A 21543-nucleotide genomic window follows, 5' to 3' on the forward strand; every position below is an offset into this window, starting at 1 on the left:
GTTTATCTTAGAGCTGGACAATGAACAGAGATGACGGAAGAACTGATGACACCGAGCTGTGGTACTGGACAAGAGTACTGAATATTTCCAAAAGAATGAACAGAAGGGTCTTGGAAAAGGTGCAGCCAAAATGCTACTTGGAGGCAAGGATAGCTTCATCTCCCGTACTTTGAACATTCTGCTGGGAGAGGTTATTCCTTGGAAAAGGGTATCATGTTTGGAAGGGCAGAAGGTCAGTGAAAGAGAAGACGACCCCATCAAGATGGAATGACAAAGTGACAGCAGCAATAGGTTCAAGAGATGGTGAGGATAGCATAGGATAGGACAGTGTTTGGATCTGTTGCTCATACAGTTGCTATGAGTCATAGGCAACTCAAACCCAACTAAAGGACATATAAGAGGTAGCATAACAGGGATGGAAGAAGGTTCTATATGATCACTTTTCCTTCCACCATCAGTGCCCCGAGTATTCTAATTTAGACATCTCCTCTGATAGGAAAACATGTTATCCACAACTGTTCTGAACATAACTGAGATTCAATTGGATAACATGCTACTACATAAATACAGCTTTTATAAAAGAGAATCCCTCCACTAAAATAACTTTTAAAGATTCTAGGCTAAACTACTTTTTGAGGGTAATTCAAACAAATTCCATTTGCTGACTTAAATTGTCAATTTCTTGGACTACAATAAGTATCTGCATCCTCTGACAGTATTTCCCTCAAATACTCAAGAACAAAAGTGCAATGCAATACAAAACAGGCAGACTACAAAAAATACTCCAGGAAAATAGTTCAATACCATTTTTTTTACACAGAACACCACAAACACGGCAGTAAATCTAATACACGTATAAGATAAAAATATAAAAATACTCATTAAAAGTACATTTACAGTGATAGAAATACTTAGTCACCACAATTATTCATAATTATTATTAATATAATATTATATTTATTATATTATTATACATACCAAGAATAGGCAGGTATATAAATAAAAGGGAAAATACATATCATAGGGATATTAGCAAGGGTACTAAGGAAAGTATTCTTAAAGGACAAAATGGTGCAAAAAACAGAAATATAGGCCTAAACTATTAAAATGAAAAGTAAGGCAAAAGGAGTTTCCTGATTAAATTTCTCATATCTTAGTAAAAACCAACTGTATTACCTTTGCAATTTTTTCCTTATCTTCTAAAAATACAGCACAATTTGAAAAGAAAAAAATTAATAAAGGGGTTTCTAGTCTCTGTTTTAAAAAGCGTTATAACTAATGTCAATTTTAACTTTAAATTTCTTTCTTCTTCAAGTGTCAAACTGTTAGAACAGAATATCTCAGAGTAATCTGGATTTCTACAAAAGCAGAGATTTACTCCTGTCTTGCAAAGTAACATACAGGTACAGCTTAAAGGCAAAGATGGAGACTAGAACTTTGGGAATTTTCCCAAATAATAATAATAATAATAATCTGCGAAGGATCCACATCGTTATACATGATCCACTTTCTAGCTGAAAAGGCTTGCACTGAGCATAACCTAAATGCATTCACTTATCCCTACTGTGCCTAGCAGAGTAGAAGACAAATGAATACACTAATCAAATAGTTGAATATTGTTGTTAAGTGCCTTTTGACTGACTATACCATGAACAAAAGGTCTGAACTTAGCCCTATTCTGAGCCAAAATTGATATATTATTATAGTATTTATATACATACAAGTATCTATGTATACAAACTTAGATACACATCATTTCACTCATTACTTTAAGCTAAATAGAACTTTAAAAATAACATAAAAAAATGAAAAAGAACAGAAAAGCTTATCCACCTACCTTAGATTTGCCTTAATATATTTTTTCTTGCCACATTTGCTCATTATTAAGACATTTGTAATCAATGATTTCCTTCTTCCTCACTTCTTTATTTATCCTGCAGTAAAATTACAATGTTGAATTTGGTAATCATAACATTTTATTAATGTTTTTAACAGATTAAGACCTCTCAAATTAGTGTCAAGCAAAATATAGTCAATTCTATAAAATTAAAAATTAAAAAACAGAACACTAAAAATAAATCTTTTTTTTTAACTTTTAGTCTCTTACATCCCTAGGGAGAAATTTTCACAAAACTTAAATGCGGCTTTCTTTCTCTGATTATTTTCTACTGATGAAAAAGCAAGAAGTTGTCTAAAATTATCTAATATACACTATGTATATAGCTTTTAAGTATCACCTTAAGTTGTTATGTGCCTTCTAGTCTCTTGAGACTCGTAGAAATCCTGTGTACAACAGCCTAAACCCTGCTCTATCCTGTGCCAATCTTATTGTCTCCAACACATCTATCCCTATTACCCCAGTCACTGAATCAATCCACCTCATCGAGGGTCTTCCTCTCCTGTGCTGTCCCTCCACCCTCCCAAGCATGATGTCTCTCTCCAAGGACTGATCCTGACTTGCAACATGTCCAAAGTATGTCAGACGAAGCTTCGGAATCCTTGGCTCCAAGGAGCAGCCTGGCTTCACCCTTTCCAGGATGAACTTGTTTGTTCTCCTAGCAATCCATAGTATATTCAATACTCTTGTCCAGCACCACAGCTCAAAGGCATCAATCCTCTTTTTATCATCCCTAGTCACTGTCCAGCTTTCTGATGCATAGCAAGTAAATACAAAGACCATGGCCTGGGTCAGGCGCACCTTGGTCTCCATACTGATATCGTAAGTCTACCTTAATAAACTTACTAAATTTTCTTTTGTAATTTTTTTTTACATTTTTAATTATTTTGTTTGTGTGCAGTCAAACTGGATTTGACTGGTACAGGAAGAGATTGCCCCTCCTTCTCCAGCAGAGCATCTGCTGGATTCGAACCGCGCACCTCCGAGATTGCAATGCACCTTCTTGCCACTAGGTTACCAGAGCTCCCTTACTAAATTTTCTTAAGTTGACCCCAGGTCAACAAATTTTTCAATTAGTTTTTATTACTTTAAATTTAAAACTAGGTTTTGTGTAAGAATATTACCTCCAAAAAAATATTACCAGTTTTTTTAAAAGTTCCTTTTGATAGCCCTTAGTTCTTTTAACGACTGCTTTTTTTAAGCATTCCAGCTAAAGAATATCAGAAAATTAACTCCATTTTTAAAATTTTCATTTTGGTGAAAATACATAATAGCAACATACATAACTCATATATAGGTTTCTACCAGGAGCTCTGGTGCCCTAGTGCGAAGGGAGATAAACTACCAACCCAAAGGCAAGTGGTTCAAATCCGCCACTAATGCTCTGTGGAAGAAAGATGAGCAATCTTCTCCTTTACAATTACACCCTCTGAAAATACATTGGAGGGCCAGTTAGGAGTCGTTCCCAATGTTCAATGAAAACGGATGATGCTGTTCAAAGTAATGAAAACCATCATCAGTTTCTATGTGTATAATTCAAGAACATTTATTATATCCTTCATACTGTGAAACTCATTTCTAGTTCTAGCTACAATATTTCTATCACTGATTTTTGACTCACTATTTCCTAATACTCTCAATGTTACTGTAGAGTTGTTGACAATTTTCCTCTCATAAAGTTAATTCATTAAAAGAGAGCAACACTCTCATGAATAATGGTTGGGAACAAAAAGAGTGGAGCAACCACCTAAAGAGAGCGGAGGATCTCATCTGGTGATGGGAAAGAGAACTTTAAGGTTCTTGATTGAGGGCCTCCTGCCGAAGCTAGACCCAGAGGAAATGAAACAGAAGATACACAAGGATGTTATCTTGTACATACACAACTTTCTCATTTATGTGGCTCTGCTGTGAGGAGTCATTCCCTTTATCTTAAAGAAATTGGATAGCATATAATGACTTGGAATCACAAATGAAGGCATGATATGAAGACTTCCATTTGCAAATGAACAGACTCAGAAAGCCCTAAGAAACTCTCCGATTGAATGGATTCTACTTGTTAAGAACAATTTGCTCTGGACCTTCATAGCTAAAATGTAAAACTGGGGGCAGAAGGAGTGAAAGAGGGTGTCTAACACTCAAGGTGAACATTCCTTCCTAATTAAAAGAAATTTTTAATTTAAATGTAACTTTGGAGGAAATTTTGGTCCATGGTAGAATATTCTCAGAGTGAAAGATTTGAGATTCCTCTAGCCTCATTTTCCAAACCAAATCAAACCTGACTACTATTGAGTCACAGTGTCCTAATCCGATGAAACGGAACCAACCCTGAGAGTCTCCAAGACCACCAATCTTTAAAAAGGGGACTATCTCATCTTTCTCCTGTGAATCAGTTGGTACATTTAAACCACCGGCCTACTGGTTACTGGTTGAATGCCTTAATTATCACACTACCAGAATTTCTTAAATAGTTTCGGAAAACTCGGATTGTTAAATGCCATTTTTTTAAACTGGTATCTCTCTCTCTCACACACACACACACACACATTCTCTCTCATGGAAATACATATATAAAGGTTGAAACTTTCAACAGTTTCATATTACTTGGATCCACAATTAACACCTTTATTATCAGCAGTTGAAAAATCAAAAGATGCGTTGCACTAGGGTATCTGCTGTCAATGACCTCTCTAAAAAGCTAAAAAGCAAAGATGTCAGCTTAAAGACCTAATCTAATGCATGATCTTTTCTTGTTAAGTATTAGAAAGTTTGACGATGACAAAAAAAAAAAAGAGTGACAGAGAATCACTGATGCTTTTGAGCTGTGACGTTGGAGAAGAGTACTGACTATCCCAAGGACTGAAAAAAACCCAAAAACAAAAAAACCACCACCACCATATCCAGGTTGCCTCATAGAGGCAAGGTTGGTAATACTCCATCTCACATATTTTGGGCATGTTGTTAGGAAGGGCCAAGTCCTCGGAAAAGGATATCATGCGTGGAAAAGTAGAGGGTCAGAGGAATGACACAGTGACTGTGGCAACAGACTTGAGTGTGCCAGAGACTAAGGATAGCACAGGATAAGACAGGCCTCAGATTGGTTGTTCAGAGTCACTATGAGTTGTACTCGATTCGGCACCTCCCAACAACAGCAGTAATTTTATATATATATATACATATATATATATATATTTTCTTTTTATTTATATACATATGTGCACATACATATATTTGATTGATCTCATATATATAAATATATACAACATGCCAAGAAAAAGACAAAAGTACATGAGAGTCCTCTAAGTTAAATAAATATATAAATAAAAACAAACAGCCATCATCTATGCCAGAAATGGCAGCATTTAGCCACAGACGTAATGTTTTTAGGGTTCCCCTATAAATGGTTATATCACATTATTCCAACCTTTTTTTGTATTGTGGTGCAGAAAGCAAGATTTGTCTTGTCTCACTGAGGACATTCAAATAACGGCTGCTGCCACCCCAGACATTCTTTCCCCACAGCAAAAGGACAACAGAAGACTGAGGGAATTTGAAGCATGACCTGGTATTAAGAAGCTGTGCTGCAATCCCAAAGGCACATGGTTTGAATCCACCAACAGCTCCACGAGAGTAGGATGGACAACCTCTCCCTTTGCAATGTAATGACTTGGAAAACCCTCTGGAGGATCAGCTACGGGTTAGTTCCAATTCAACAGCACACTACAACAACAACATTCAAATACAAAGAATAGCAAAGCTTAGTACAATACATTTGGATCAGACCTTATTCTGCAGTGCGCTGTGCTAGTCTTTTATGGGGATATGTTATCGTTATGATCCTATGTAAAACAGTTCTGAACTCTGCCCTGTCCTGAGCCAGTCTCACTGACTCGTAATACATCTACCACCATTGGCCCAATTGCTCTATCAGTTCATCTAATCCAGGGTCTTCCTCTTCTGAACTGTCCCTCCACCATTCCAAGCATGATATCCTTCTAAGGACCAGGACTTCAAAATCCTAGTCTCCAAGGAAAAACTTGGTTTCACCCTATTTGTTTACTTGGTGGGCCATGGTATGTCCCAGACTATTCTCCAGTACCACAACTCAAAGGCAATAATTCTTCTTCTATCATTCTTAGTCCTTGTTTATCTCTCTGATGCTTAGCAAGTAATTGGGAAGACTATGATTTAGGTCAGGCGCACCTTAGTCTCTAGACTGACATCGTTGCTTCTTAGTACTCTGGGAGGTCCCTGACAGCAGATTTTCCAAGTGCAATTTGTCTCTTAATTTCCTGACTGATGGTGCCAAGAGGACTGCAGAGCTAAGCAACCTGTTAATTATTAACAACCTCAATCTCTTCTCCATCTATCATGGTGTTTCCAATTGGCCCAGTGGTGACAATCAGATATGGCAATTTCTGTAAGGGGAGGTATCTTTCATCTGCTAAAAATGCTTGTCTGACAGATACTATTCTAAAACTAAGCATCCAGATTAAGACAGACTAGTAAGACGGCTGGCTATCCACTTCCAAAATATAAGAGGCATTAAAAAACTCTATATATACAATAGAGCAAACCTAGAGCAGACTAACAGGGACACATTACCTTTTTAAAAAATTCTGGCAACTGATTAAATAATAATCATCACCTATTATATGTCCATGGAAGGAGGAGTGGCATCCACTTCCATAATAGCTTGCCTCCAGAAACCCTATGAACCTGGAGAGAGGATGAAAGGCACCCAAGCGTCGAGGAATCTCCTTCATAGGGTTGCTATGAGTTGCCTGCGACTCGACGACACTTAACAACAACATTATATGTCAGGCCTTTATGCTAGGCACTGGGGACACAGATAATGAAATAGTCCTGCTTTCCAGGCACTTGCAACCCAATTGGGGTGACAAACATGCTAACAAACACCATTATTTGAACAATAATTATAGCTCTATACCATTTATGAATAGAAACTAATTCTACCAGTACTACCATTCATTGCTGTTGAGTTGGAAGTGACTCACAGCTGACCCTCCAGTGGGTTTTCAGAGGCTGTAAATAGCACAGGAGGAGACTGCCCATCTTGCTCCCATGGAAGAGCTGGTAGACTCAAACCACCTGACTTGGGGATGGCAGTGCAACTTTTTACCCCCTAGGCTAGCAGAGTCTTTTACAAGTAGAAAAGGAACTGCTTATTCCTCTATTTCCTTAAAATAGTTTTTGCTGAATAATGTGTTCTTCCAGTTCAAAATTCAAAAGGTAGAAAAGTTGTCATTGAGATCCAGGAACAAAGCACACACCTTTCCCCAGAGGCAATCAACACTGGGAAAAGTACCCACTTTTTACCACCGCAGTGACATAAATCGACATCTGTTAGAAGAAAAACATCACTAGCTTCATATCTGAATCGTGGCCATAGATAAATGTGATCCCAGTTCAAGATTTTCATTGCAACTGCTCCCGCGGAAGTCACCTATGATTGCTTACTTTCCAACCCAAGAGGGCATTTCTTAAAAGCCCTTCTTTCCCTTCCAGAGCATTTCCCACTATCCCTGAACTTTTTATGAAACCACATTCACATTTTTTCCCTAAACTACCTGATCCTTCTGTCTTCTTGGGTCCACTCTTTCAAAATTTGGTATTCCCTAGACTTTCAGTCACAAAACTCTCTTCCACATATTCTCCCTGGGCTATTTCACTCACTTTAAAGCCTCTACAATACAAAGAAACGCTGCCTACCCACACTCCATCCACACCATCACTGCTATGACTGGTAAGCACATTGCTACTGTCACTGTGTCAATCCATCTTACTGAGTGTCTTGATTTTCACTGACCCTCTTACTAAGCCTGATCTCTTTCTTCAAGGACTGGCCCTTCCTGAAAGCATGCCCAGATGTGGGTGAAGTCTCACCATCCTTGCTTCTAAGGAACATTCTGGCTTCTAAGAACACTTCTTCCAAGATAAGTTTGTTAGTTATTTTGGCAGTCCATAGTGTATCCAATATTCTTCACCAATATCACAATTGTAAGACATAAATTGTTTTGATCTTCATTTATTATTCAACTTTTGCACACCAATGAGATGATTAAAAAGATCCTGGGCCCATGGCTCTACTTCAAACAGTAAGGCTTCTCGGGTGACCAATAACACCATGGTGTCACTCACACCTCAGAATAAACTAATATAAAGTAAAAAAGGCAGCGTTTGCCTAAGGATATAGTCCAAAAGGAAAAATCTTCAGTAGTGTAGTCTGTTGCACAATGGTTCTCAGGTGATTCTATCTAAAAGCAACTCTGCAGGAGTTAGACACTTCCTCTTGTTAACATTAGCCTTGGCCACCCAAAGGAGGGTCACTGTGAGTTGAGGGCAGGAAGGAGTAAGATAGAAGGATTAACGGAAATGAGAATTTGAGGAGATAGTGTATCTAATACCCAATTATAATGAGGATATTATAATTATTGTTATAAAATACATGTGAGTGGATGAACAGAAAACAAATTTGTTTTCTAAACTTTCAGGCAAATTGTCTTTTTAATTATTTTGTGTGTTTGTATCATCAAATCAGATCTGACTGGTACAGGAGATTTCCCCTCCTTTTCCATCAGAGCACCTGGTGGATTTGAAATGTGTACCTCTGGGATTGCAAAGCAGCTTCTTGCCACTAGGTCACCACAGCTCCCTGCAAATTATAATTTTTAAGAAAAAAAAGTATCTTTCCATGGATTAGATCAGGCAGTGACATCCTTACTCATTTGGCTTAATTGCTATTTCCATGAGCATCGAGTGTGGATTCTAGTAAAATTAAATTCTTGACAATTTCAATCTTTTCTACATTTATCATGGTTTAGTTAATGATTTTTGCTTCCTTTAAAGTAATCCCAAACTAACAGCTGTAGTCTTTATGTGTCATCAGAACTTTAAATCTTCATCTTCTGCAAGCAAAGTTGTGTCATCTACGTATCACATGTTCCTAATGAGTCTTCCTCTAATCCTGTTGCCCCATTCTTCTTTATATAGTTTTTAGTTGCTCAGTATGTGCTCAGCATACAGACTGAATAGGTATGGTGGAAAAGCTACAATCCTGACACATACCTTTTCTTATTTTAAACCATATGGTATCCCCTTGCTCTGTCAGACTGCTTCTTGTTTTACGAACTGGTCTCAAATGAGCATATTTAAGTGTTCTGGAATTATTATTCCCAATGTTATCCATTCTTTGTTATGATCCACACAGTCAAATGCCTCTGCATAGTAAATAATAAAAACATTTAAAATATCTTTTTAGTATTGTTTTCAACCAAGATCCATCTGACTTCAACAATGATATTCCTCACTTGATGGCCTCTTCTGAGTCAAGGGTGAATTTCAGAGTGAGTTCCCTGACCAAACTCCAGTGTTTTTAAATCTTCACCAAGACTTTACTTGCATGTGATATGAAAGATGTTTTTGTTGTTGTTAAGTGCTGTCAAGTCATAGACAACTCATAGCGACCCTATGAACAAAAGACCTGAACGCCTGTATAACTTTCATCCTTTCTCCAGGTTCATAGGGTTTCTGGAGGCAAGCTATTTCGGAAGTGGATGCTATTCCTGCTTCCAAGCTTGTTTTAATCAGGGAGCTCCACCAAACACTGTCCACCACAGGTAACCATTATTTCATTTGACACATCAGTATCACAGTGTTCAGCTTCCCAGCAACCACAAGTTATCTCTGTACAGCAAGTGGACAGACCAGGGCTATATGACCTAGAAGAACATTTGACAAACAATTAAAAACCGTATTTTACAATTCCACCATGCCCAAATGCTGGTGGACTCTGCGCTAGAGACCCCCAGTTCATGTGGCAAGTGCCCTCTGCTGACACACACTTGGGATAAAAAGAAAGCCACAAGATCCCCAAGTGTTCCATAAGTGTATGTGTCCCTCTTCAAGATGCGAGAAGCCTTCCAAAGGCCCTCCAAAGGTCCAGCTGGGACCAGATAGGAAAGATACTGTTCCGTAATTTTGACATTCTTTTGAATAACCTTTTTTTTTTTTTAAACAGGAACAATTAGGCTCTCTTCCCATCAGCTGGCCAGGTAGCAGTCTTCCAAATTTCTTGGCACATCCAGTGTTGCATTCGTTTCTTGAAACATCTCAATTGGTGTTCCGTCAATTCCTGGATCCCTTGTTCTTCACCAAGGCTTTCAGAGCAGCTTGGACTTCTTACTTCAGTAGCACCGGTTCTTGATTAATATGCTACTTCTTGAAGTAGTTCAGCATTGACCAATCCTTTTTTATATAATCTCTCCACGTATTCCTTCCATCATTTGATGCTGCTTCTACCATTCAGTAGTTTGTTCACAGAATCCCTTAAGCATTGCAACTAAAGGCTTGAATTTACTCTTCAATTTCTTTAGCTTGAGAAATGTAGAGTAAGTTCATGCTTTTTTATTTTCTAACTCTCCTTTGCACATTTCATTACAATATGTTGCTTTGTCTTCTCAGTTCACCTTTTGAAATCTTCTGTTCAGTTTTTTTTTTCTATAAATTAAACAAATGTCCAACTGAAATCTAAGAACCCAGAGCTACGGAGGGAGACGTGGCACTGGACCACTGGGTGTGCAGGGGCAGGAGGGGCAACCACGGGTCTGGCCAAGGTGGGGGCTCAGGGGGAGCAGCTGGCAGGCGTTATATTAACCGCTGCACGACGACAGCATTGAGCAGGTTGGCTTCCTTCAGCGTCTGGTTCTCATCAGTCAGCTCTTTGTTTGGGAAGGTAGTCATGAGGACAAAGCTGGTGGCAGCCATGGCCGGCCGGGCATCCACAATGAAAAGCCGGACATCGCTGATCCTGTGGCTGTGGTTGAACTTCTGCACCAGCCTCCCGTCGTCAGCGAGCCGTATCTGGATGTCTGTGGTGGGCTCTGACTCGTTGATTGCGATGGAAGAGCTGGCTTTGGCTTCGTTTTCTGCCTGTTGGGCTGGAGAGCTGGTATTCAACACCTGGGGAGCCGAGTTGCCCAGTTTCTGACCCTCGCCAGTGAAGGCTTCCCTTGGGCTTCACGAAGTCCTCATTCCGATGGTCCTCCATGTCCAAGTTCACCTGTCTGCCGTGAGCTAACCTCTGCAGCTCTGCTGGCACCTTGCCCCTGCAGATAGACTCCAGAAACTGGGCGTTGGATGGGTCTTGGTAGCTTCTGAGCTTGCCATTGTCCAGGCTGAATCCACTCTTCCAGAGCTTCAACACCACATGAACATCTTGGCTTGAACGCTGCCTCCTCTCTCCTGCCACATATGCGGACTCTTCCTCTGGTTCTACCCCAAGGCGGTAGCCACCCCCTGCAAATGGTCTGGGTTTACTGCTTTCTCCCGGACTCTTGCTCATTTGCTCCACAGCTACAGCTCCATGCTCCTTGGCACCTTTAAAGAGATCATCCACCAGCTCGTTGGGACTTTTCTTCCTGGGAGGTCCAACAATCTGCTGTCCACTTCTTTCTGATCCCCCAGCATAAAACCTCTGGCCCTCCTTCTCCTCCTCTTCCTCGTCTTGGTCATGAATGAGGTCTCTAAAGGATGTAACTCTATTATCACTGGGGGCTGTGCCTCTGGACACTGAACTGGGGGTTGCCTGCGAAATGGTCACAATGTCTTCGTCCCCTCCATCCTCATAAAAGTTGGCTAGGGCGATCTGCAGGTCCCAACCGGCCGACTCGAGATAGAAGCGGGCTGGGTCCTCCTCGGTGCCCGTCGCCGCCACAAACTCCCTCGGCGCGTCCTGTCGCTCGGCCACCATCTTTGTCCCATGCATCGCCTAAACCTTTCCGTCTGCTGCTTGTTCAGTTTTCTTTACATAAATCCTCGAACTCGAAGTGTTTAAAACTCAACTCCCTCCTTCTGCCATTGCATCTCAAAGGCTAACCACTATTTGACTACTTGGGACTCTTTCTGAAGTAACAATGTAGCCCAGTACATGCTACTGCTTACATGCCATCAAGTTAGAAATTATTACAGCTGACCTTCCAGCAGGTTTTCAGGGGCACTAAATACACAGAAGGTTATTCATCTTTCTCTTATGGATTTGAACCACCTGTCTTTAGATTGGCAGTATAATTCCTTACTGACTAGGCCATCAGACTCCCTAATAATGTATTGTTTTTGTGTACCACAGAGTAGGAACCAACCTATAGCTGACTCTCCACTTGGTTTTCAGAGGCAGTGAATCACAGGAGAGGAGTTTACCCCATTCTTCTCCATCAGAGCAGCTGTTGGCCTTGAACTCCATTGTTTTTGGGATTGCAGCACAGCTTCCAGCCACTAGGCCACCAGAGCTCCCTAGTAATGTATAACATTGAGTTTGGAGGTCGATCTAAGTTTGAATGTCAAGACTATTACTTCTCTCTCTTCCCCCCCCCCCAATTACCTCTAAGTGTGTGTTAGGATCATAATTTGTCCACACATCTTTTCCGGACCTGTCCAATAGAAATAACACCAATCTAGTTTACTTTTAATTTCTATTATCTCTTGGCATAATTAAAGCAACAATAGCTTTCCATCAGGTCAAGCTTCATCTCAACTCTAGTAATCCAAGAGTTAATAGATCAAAACACTCTACAAAACAAAAACCCAAATATGCAATTTTCTCATCCAAAATTTTCTAATGAGTCCTTTTGTCTTCAGGATAAACATCTCAAATTCTGCGTACTAGAAATTAAGCACCTGGTGAGAATTTACTTTTTTCTTTTAAACAAAACCACTAAGATTTTATAACACGCCTCATCTCCTCATTCTTTGAACTTCCCAGGCTCAAAATTTTTAAAGAAAGCCTCCATTTACAACAGAATAAACTATGTATACTTTGAAAAACTCAACTGCTTTTTATAATATTGATCCTACCACACATCTAGTTCTAATATCCCAGAACAAGTTCTTACTTGACAGACTACAACTCTCTTTCTCCCAAAACACTTAATTGTTAAGACCTCAAGTATCTGGTATGTCCTTTCAATGGGCTTAGTGCCAAGTAGTCTCTTTAGCCTAAAATCCATCCTTTGAATTTATTATCATGTTTTACTATACAGTTTAAGACTATCCTTTTTAAACCAATTTCTATATGCCTAAAACGATAAAGGTTATTAATGTAATGTCCTGTACATTACCCATTAGCTATAAGAACTAATTTAAAATCCTATCTGCCAAAGGATATCTGCCTAGGGAAGTTATCTTTTAGAGAAGATTTTTTTTTGCTACATTAGTACAGGTAAGCAACAACTTACATTTAAAGGGAAAAACGGGGGAAAAAGAAAAAAATGAGTTCAAATAGTAGTTTGCCTAAATGTGAATTTCTGTGCTGCATTTTAAGGAAAGCAATTTATCATAGAATAAGCATTTTCTATCTAGGTTTGATGACAGAAATAACGTCCAACTTTATGCTTCACAGTGCTGGTCTTGTAACTTTTTGGCATAATAGCTCCAATTAATTTCACTGGTATCAAGCATTCTACATTATATATAACTGTTTGAAAGATTATATTGTAAATATAGGAAAAGTTTACATTTATACTTACAAATTTAATATCCAATCTGCTATGGTTACTTAATTACATTACTATCCTAATGTTACTTTCTGGAAAAATTAAGTATATTCACGTAAAGTAAATGTCTGGTCATTTTACAAGAATACAAAAAGTTTACCCAATTAATCAGCTCTTTCTTAACCGTTATTCTCTATTCTCTCTGTAAACCTACAATTCAGCTAATGCCCAGGGCAGTTCCAGCCTAATGTGCCCACCACCTGTTCCTACATCTTGGGTGTAGATTTATCAAGTTTTAGTTGTGTTTATCACTATACCAACTTTGCACTCATACTGCTGCCATGTTGGAATTCTGTTAAAGACCATGTTAAAATACTATAATTTTTAAAAACATTTATTAATTTTTTAATTCATTGGTGCATATTTTCTTCCCCCAAATACTTTTTTTTTTCAACTTGTAGTCATATTCTGTCTTGGTTCTTTCTTTCTTTTTTTTTTTTAATTTTTTTTTTTACAGAGGTTTTGGATTTCCATTCATTCATTGCCGCAATTTTCTCCCTGCCCACCCCTCCCCACCAGCTTGCTTTCCCCTCCGAAGAGAGAAAAAAAAATTCCTTCATTAGTATACATTCCCACGTCCCTTCCCCCCACCCCCCACCCCAAGTACACTTCTCTATGCAACCTTAATTCTGGATTCCTGTGCTAACCATAATACTCAATCATATATCACTTCTAATCTGTTCTTTCCCTCATCTGTTTCAATACAATATAATTTATCCAGTTTTTTCTGTCATACCCCCACCCTGATGTCAGACCCATTCTACAACAGTGGCACCATGCAGTATTTGTCCCTTTGTGACTGAGATATTTCACTCAGCATAATGTCCTCCAGGGTCACCCACTTTGAATAATATTGCATGAGTTCCTTGTTTTTCAATGCTGTGCAGTATTCCATTGTGTGGATATACCACAGCTTCTCTATCCATTCGTTTGTTGATGGGCCCTTAGGCTGCTTCCAACTCTTTGCTATTGTAAACAAAGCTGCAATAAACATGGGTGTGCACCCCCAAATGATTTTTAAAAGAGAATTGCTCCTAAAAGCTATTTGGGTGCTCTGGAAAGGAAAAAAAGAAGGCAAGCTGTTTAAAATATAGTCCTTCATTTGGACCATACATTAAAGCTTACATCAGCTATTAAATACTAAGAAATTTACTAAAATGAAAATTTCTTTATAGAAATGCTTGCAAAAGTTTCTGTTCCACTTTACAAAATGGTAAATTTCTTGTGTTAATAATATAATAATATATTGTGGCATTGAAATTTTTTTGACAAAAAAATTACTAAAACAACAGAAATCCACCACAGCAATTTACATACTCATAGTAAAAAAGATATATGCATGATCCTATAGCCATATAGACTAACAAAAGCTAGACTAATAAAGATACATTTACAATGTAAGTTGTATATGACTATTTCATTTTGTGATTCTCTTTTTTGATCCTCCAATTCAAAACTGCATTAGAGAATGTCTTACTGTTTTAAAGATTTGCCACTTACTAAAAAATCTACATTTAGAAAGATTGAATTGAATATAAACATGTGTTTACTCTTCAATACTGAACCTTCAGTGTTAAAATGATTTCTAGATATTTCTGCAGACTAAAATTCCTTATTTGTGTTCCTTTTTCAATTCTGAGGAACAATATCTAAGAACCAGCTTCTCATCAAATTTAGGCTACCAACTGAAACAGGATTAGCATAGCGTAATATTTACCTTCTCAAAAAGTGAATTATAGGTTAAATATCCAAATAACCAAGATATCTGAAATATTTAAATCAGAAAATAAGTTTACAAATAATGGTTCATGATCCATCTCTTTCAAGTGTAGAAATGGATGCTTTCACACACACACACACACACACACACACACACACACAAGTGAATCAATACAAGAACCACGTGGTAAAAAAAAAAAAAGAACCACGTGGTCGTCTACATTGTTTCCAAATATTATCCTTTCTCTCATAAACTGTATCTTAATCTTTAAGATTTTTTTAAAGCTACACACTGAATGGATGTTAAAATAAATACCATTCATTTGCAAAAATTAAATTGTATTTTATGAAAACCAATATGGAATCAGAGGAAACTATTTACCAGATCAGTTATAAATGAGAGGAAAGAATAACTTCTATTGTAAGGAAAAACATCAACTTGAACTCAGAATGCTCCAAAATGAGGTATTATGGTTATTTTCCCATAAGGCAAAAATCTCATAAACATGAGATCCAGCAATGCTTCAGGAGGTTCCCTGAATTTAAGTGGGGGAGGAAATGACATCTTTATTTTCACTAGCCTCTAAATGAAATTTTATTTTCTTTCCATTTTGAATGCAAGAAACGAGCCACTCCTAGCATTAACAATACCTAGTACTGTGCCACCCGTAGGAATCTAGTTCTTTTCAAAGCATGTTACAGGTGTGCCAGACATCCTAAAATATCAGTTATACGTAGTATTACTACTTGGAAACTTTGGTAATCAGTACTACAACTGGTTATAATATTTAATTTACTAATTTTAATACTTAAGTTCTTAATACTACTTTGGTAACTATTTTAATACAGTTGGCTTCTTCTGCAGCTTTTGTAGATTTTTAAGAATTGTTTTAAGAAAAACAATTTCCTGATAAAGCGTCTATAGACTTCACCAAACAGCCAAAAAGACTCATGGTACACACAAAAAATTCCCCAAATGTGATATTAGTCTCATCACAAGAAGAAATATGTTATTAAAATACATTGTTCTCCATCTAAAGGGGAACGATACCAATATATATAAACTCTATGAACTTTGTACGTAAACCAGTATAAAAAAATTTTTTTTTTTAAAAAACCATACTGTTCTCTATCCAACCTTAAATTTTATAAGGGAAAAATTTTCTATTTTGCACATGATTAGATGAAAAGCATGAAGAGCACTGCAGTTAATACTGAGCACAAACATTGTCCCTCTCCCCACAAGTCAATTCAAGCCAGCAGTCAATTCAAGAGCAATAAAATAAGCACACTAAAAATACACTTCTCCTGTCCTTCTCGTCAAAGTCAAAGCATTGACACTACAACAAAGAACATATAACTGGTCTGTGGAATTTTTAAAAAACAACTGATACAGATTTGTTTTTCTCACTAATAACAAGAAGTAAGGCAAAAATAAATAAAAGGAGGCAAAGAGGAAGGGGAAAGATAACTAGAGCAAGTAGACGGTAAAACAGTGCTTTTCTTCCTGGCCTTTTCTTTGTAAAGTCTTTTGAGATTCAAAGATAGAAACTGCAAATAAATTTAAGACTGTCAAAAAGAAGGCAAAAATAAAGCAAAACAATCTGCGGAAATAAGTAGAGGGTAGAGGATAGACTAATAATCGCTTTGTAACATCAAATCTAACAGTGGTTAAAATTTGCAAAACAATAAATAACAAAGGTTTATCTTGATGGAAGTAAAAGCTTAATTTGGTTTAAAGTCTAAACAAAACATAAATGTCTAGCAAAACACAATAAAATGGTCTTTCAATGGTAGTATTACTTTTCTACACCTTTGATGAAAATGGGTTATTCAATGGGAGGAAGAAAGGGAGCTTCTTCCAAAAGAACAATATTTTCAAAAGAAATCTATTTTTACACATTTATCTTTTCTCTTCACTCTTCCACTCTGCCATTGAGGTTAGCATAACAGATAGCATCTAGCTGAACTAACAAAAGTTGAATTCTAAGTAGCCTATAGCTCTCTCTTCAGCAGTTACTACATAAATCAACGGCTACATATATTGAATGTGGAGTAAAAGGTTCTACAGCTTCAGTGAACTAGTGGGGGGAGCACAGTGTTTCTTTGGTTTGGGGATGGAACAAGAATTTAGTTCTTTGGGAAAGCAGAAAATTGTTATAGGCCAACTATAACTTAAAGAATAAGTGAAATCTGAAGGATAAAATAAGATTGTAAGTGAGCCTCTGGTGGCCTAGTGGCAAGAAGCTGCACTGCAATCTCAGACGTGCCAGTTTTGAATCCACCAGATGCTCTGCTGGAGAAGGGACAATCTCGTCCTGTAACCAGTCAGATCCGATTTGATGATACACACGCAAAAAAACAGTAAAATAAAATGAAAAGCAAGAAACAATTTATATATGACTGAGTAAAACAGATTAAAAAAAAAAACATAAAAAAAGACTGTGAAGCTGAACATTCTCAACCAGCTGTAGGAGCCAAACAGCATATCGCTGAAATTGAGGGGAATGAATCTATAATTATATAACGCAGATTCAGGAAAAACAAAACTGATATACTAATAATAATAAAAAAGACCATCTTTTGGAGGCCCTGGGGCCTTGTGCACGTTACCAGAAATCCTACCGATAAGCCACTCCTTATAATAAAAAAGTTATGAGATTTTAAGGCTTAAAAAAAAAAAAGACCATCTTTAAATGTTTTGCATTCTTTTGTGAAACTTTAAAGTAACAATCCCTATTTTTGTCTAGAAATAGATACACGCATGATGAACAATCCTTGTAAGTAAATGCTACATACACTGGTAAACATTTTTAAAACATGTATGTGATACATAAAGTCAGATTATGTGATATAAAAATCAAGGTCATTTCAACTAAATTGCTTGAATTATCTGTTATAAGTAAACTATTAAAATCACTAAATGATTAACTATTCAAGTCTTTTTCATTATTTTTCGGCCTCTTATCTGCCTTTGACTATTTCACAGTCAATGAACAGCAGAATTAGTTACTGAGGAAATGAAAAATGAAATTAAAATAATCATGGCCCATCTCCGCTCCTCCAACTCTCCCTCTACCCACCATTACCAGTAATTTAAAATAATTTGGGGGATTTACTTGCTTAACTTAAAGGAGTCACAGCAGGATTTTTGTTTTTCATATTCTTAATAGCATGTTTTTCGTTAGTGCTGTTTATACGTATTTCTTTTTAAAATATATTTCAAAATACTTATCCACCTAGCAAGTGCAACTGCATTAGTAAATATAGAAAAGGGATAGTAGACAAGACACTAGAATTAGCTGAAATTTAGCGAAATTAATTTCAACAATTTTACTTACCTATATTGGCTCGTTTTAACGTCTAACATACTTTGGACATGTTGTGAGGAGAGACCGGTCCTTGGAGAAGGACATCATGCTTGGGAGGGTGGAGGGACAGCGCATGAGGGGAAGGCCCTCTATGAGGTGGATTGATTCAGTGACTGGGATAATCGGGATGGGAGTGTCAGAGACAGTGCGACTAGCACAGGACAGAGTAGAGTTTAGGGCTGTTGTACATAGGGTCACTATGAGTCACAGGTGACTCGACGGCACATAACAACAACAACAACAATATTGGCTCGAGCTTGTGTATTTTAACAAAACTGGTATCTAAGTACAGAACTGTACCTAATTAATGTAAAAGAACTGTACCTAATTAAGGTAAATTTCATTTTTCCATCTATCTTTGTATAGATGGACAATGACCAAGGAGGATATAGAAGGAGAATTGATGCCTTTGAGCTGTGGTGCTGGAGAAGAGTATTGTGAGTACAATGGACTACTAGTAAACAAACTGATTCATCCGGGAAAGGGTTAAACTGGGTGGCTCCATCTAACATACTTTGGACATGCTGTAAGGAGGGACTGGTCCTTGGAGAAGGACATCATGCTTGGTAGGGTGGAGGGACAGCGCAGGAGGGGAAGGCCCTCTATGAGGTGGACTGACTCAGTGACTGGGGTAATCAGGATAGGAATGTCTGAGACAGTGCGATTGGCACAGGACAGAGCAGAGTTTAGGGCTGTTATACATAGGGTCGCTATGAGTCACAAGTGACTTGACAGCACATAACAATAATCATCTTTGTATTATTATTTTTTCATTTTCTTTACAGACACGTAGATGCATGTGTGTGCATCTCTCTCTATAAAGAGACACATATTTTCATTTTCTTTTTCTATTTAAATTTATTTTTAATTTCATCAATTTTAGAAGGAAAAGTACTCTAAGTGTTCATATAAGAGTAAAAGAGGTTCTGTAAGTGGCACAGCTGTCCCAATTGCAGGGCTGGGATTTTTCCACCATAATGCTAAGTTCCAGTTTAAAACATTTCAAGGCAGGTGAGCTCTGGTGGCAAGAAGCTGCACTGCAATCGCAAAGGTCACCAGATGCTTTGCTGGAGAAGGAGGAACCATCTCCTCCTGTACCAGTCAAATCTGATTTGATGGTGCGCACACACACACACAAATAATAAAAATTTAAAAAAGGAATTAAAAAAAACACATTTTGAGGCAGTAAAGATTTCTATTATTTTGGTGCTATGAACAAAAGAAACAAATTATGAACAAAACATGGATTAATTTTTATTTATTTTATTTAAGTAAGATACCCCTAAGTCTACTAGAAGTAAGGGTGAGAAGCTTCACTAGTGTAACTCTATAAAGAAGCGAAGTTTATTTAGTCAAATTCTAAAAGCAAAATACCAAAATCACTCATGGTGATCCTGTAGGTTACAAAGTAAAACTGTTCCATAGTTTTCTTGCCTGTATTATTTACAGAAGAATACCAGAATTTTCTTCCACATGGACACCGAGTAGGACTGAACTACCAACCTCTAAGTTAGCAGCTATTTACAAATAGCTCGTGCTGTCTAGGCTCATTTTAAGAGCATGATAGGTGAGAGAGTTTGTTAACAATGTTTTCAAGAGTCAACAATCCTTTTTTTACAGGCTACTATTTAAGCTGTCTTTAAGTAAAATTCCCATGTAAATAAATGCTGAGCCTCTATTTATAAAATGTGTTTCCCATACATTTTACCAGTCATTTCCTTTAATACTCCTGAGACCAAGTAACGACACGTGCAAACTCTGCTGTAGTTGAGCTATATATCTTACCTTAGAGTGTCCATCTTTGTGATATCAAGATAAGTTCCCACTAATGATATATTTAAGTTTTCCTCTGCATTGTCTCTTACGCTCTTTTTAAATTCTTCTGATGCAAGTGGAAGCATTTAGTTAAAAAAACCAAGCAAAACAGTCTACTCTCAGGGTATTTTAATGTTTAGTTCCCAAGGTAAAAGGTACTTTAAATTTAAATGACTTTTGTATTCTTTAAATTCATGTAACGATTTTTTTTTAAATGTCTCTTCCTACCTACATATAAGAAATGAGTTACTTTTTTCCCGACTCTATTCTTGTGTTCTGTACTGACAATATTGAAATTGCATTCAAATGTAAAAGAATAACTTTTCAAAGGTGACTTGTATACGTGGAACTCACCAGTTCAATAACACAGAAATATTTACTAAAATCTAAACACATTTCAGGTTTATTTCCTTAGCAACCAATGTTGACTGTTTATCAAAATATCAATAGATCAGCTATTAAGTGTTTGCATTGTTCAGCTTTATTTTAAGATGTCTACTTAAATGGTGCAAGGCAGTTGAGAATCTTCCAATAGACTATTCACTTTGATAATTAATCTGGCTCAATTTTCTGGTCCAATACTATTTGCAGAGAATATAAATCTGGGGGGCAACGATCAAGATCAGAAATACCTACCTATATTGGTGAAGATTTGGTTAGGATGCTTTGTGGAATACAAAATTTCACATTTTAATTATGCAATGACTCGCCCCAGTGGAAACTAGAATATGATCTACCATACAGATCAAACTAGTATGAGTTTGTACTCAAATCTCAACCTTCAGTGTCAATGTGAAAACAAAAAAAGACTAAAAACCCTCTCCGTATTTACACATGAACCAAGAATTTATTCATGTTCTTACAAAAATATGTATACAAAAACATCAGTGTAATTACAACTGCACGCTCACCAAAATGATCCCATGCCAACTGTGTCACTGAGAAAGCATTCTCTTACAGTGATCCATTTACAGCTTTATAAAAATATTTGTGTAATTATCAAAACTTACTAAACAATAATCTAAATGTTTACTAACTCAGACCAAAGCACTTTTTGAAAGTTGTGTTTGGACTCATAAGTAGTTCCTTAAACATCAGTTTTTACTAATCCTTAACATTTATTGGCTAAAAGATGTTTGCAATTTGCTTTCTTTCATAGAGACATTTTTAAAAA

General features: G+C 37.2%; 1 protein-coding gene and 1 pseudogene across 3 annotated transcripts in view; both read right to left on the reverse strand.

Moving 5' to 3' along the window:
• The window catches only part of CREM (cAMP responsive element modulator), a 110906-nt gene that overhangs the window by 87345 nt on the left and 2018 nt on the right, over nucleotides 1-21543 (reverse strand). For all 3 annotated transcript variants that reach the window (XM_006888924.1, XM_006888925.1, XM_006888920.1), the window contains one exon: nucleotides 1838-1934. In XM_006888924.1, coding sequence (XP_006888986.1) covers nucleotides 1838-1881 — 44 coding nt within the window. In that variant the 5' untranslated portion in view covers nucleotides 1882-1934. Of the gene's footprint in view, nucleotides 1-1837; nucleotides 1935-21543 lie in introns of those variants that run through there.
• Nucleotides 10562-11666, reverse strand: LOC102849491 (annotated as a pseudogene).

Source organism: Elephantulus edwardii, unplaced genomic scaffold (assembly GCF_000299155.1).
Source record: "Elephantulus edwardii isolate Elephantulus edwardi_28Jun2011 unplaced genomic scaffold, EleEdw1.0 scaffold00073, whole genome shotgun sequence".
NCBI classification, from domain to species: domain Eukaryota; kingdom Metazoa; phylum Chordata; class Mammalia; order Macroscelidea; family Macroscelididae; genus Elephantulus; species Elephantulus edwardii.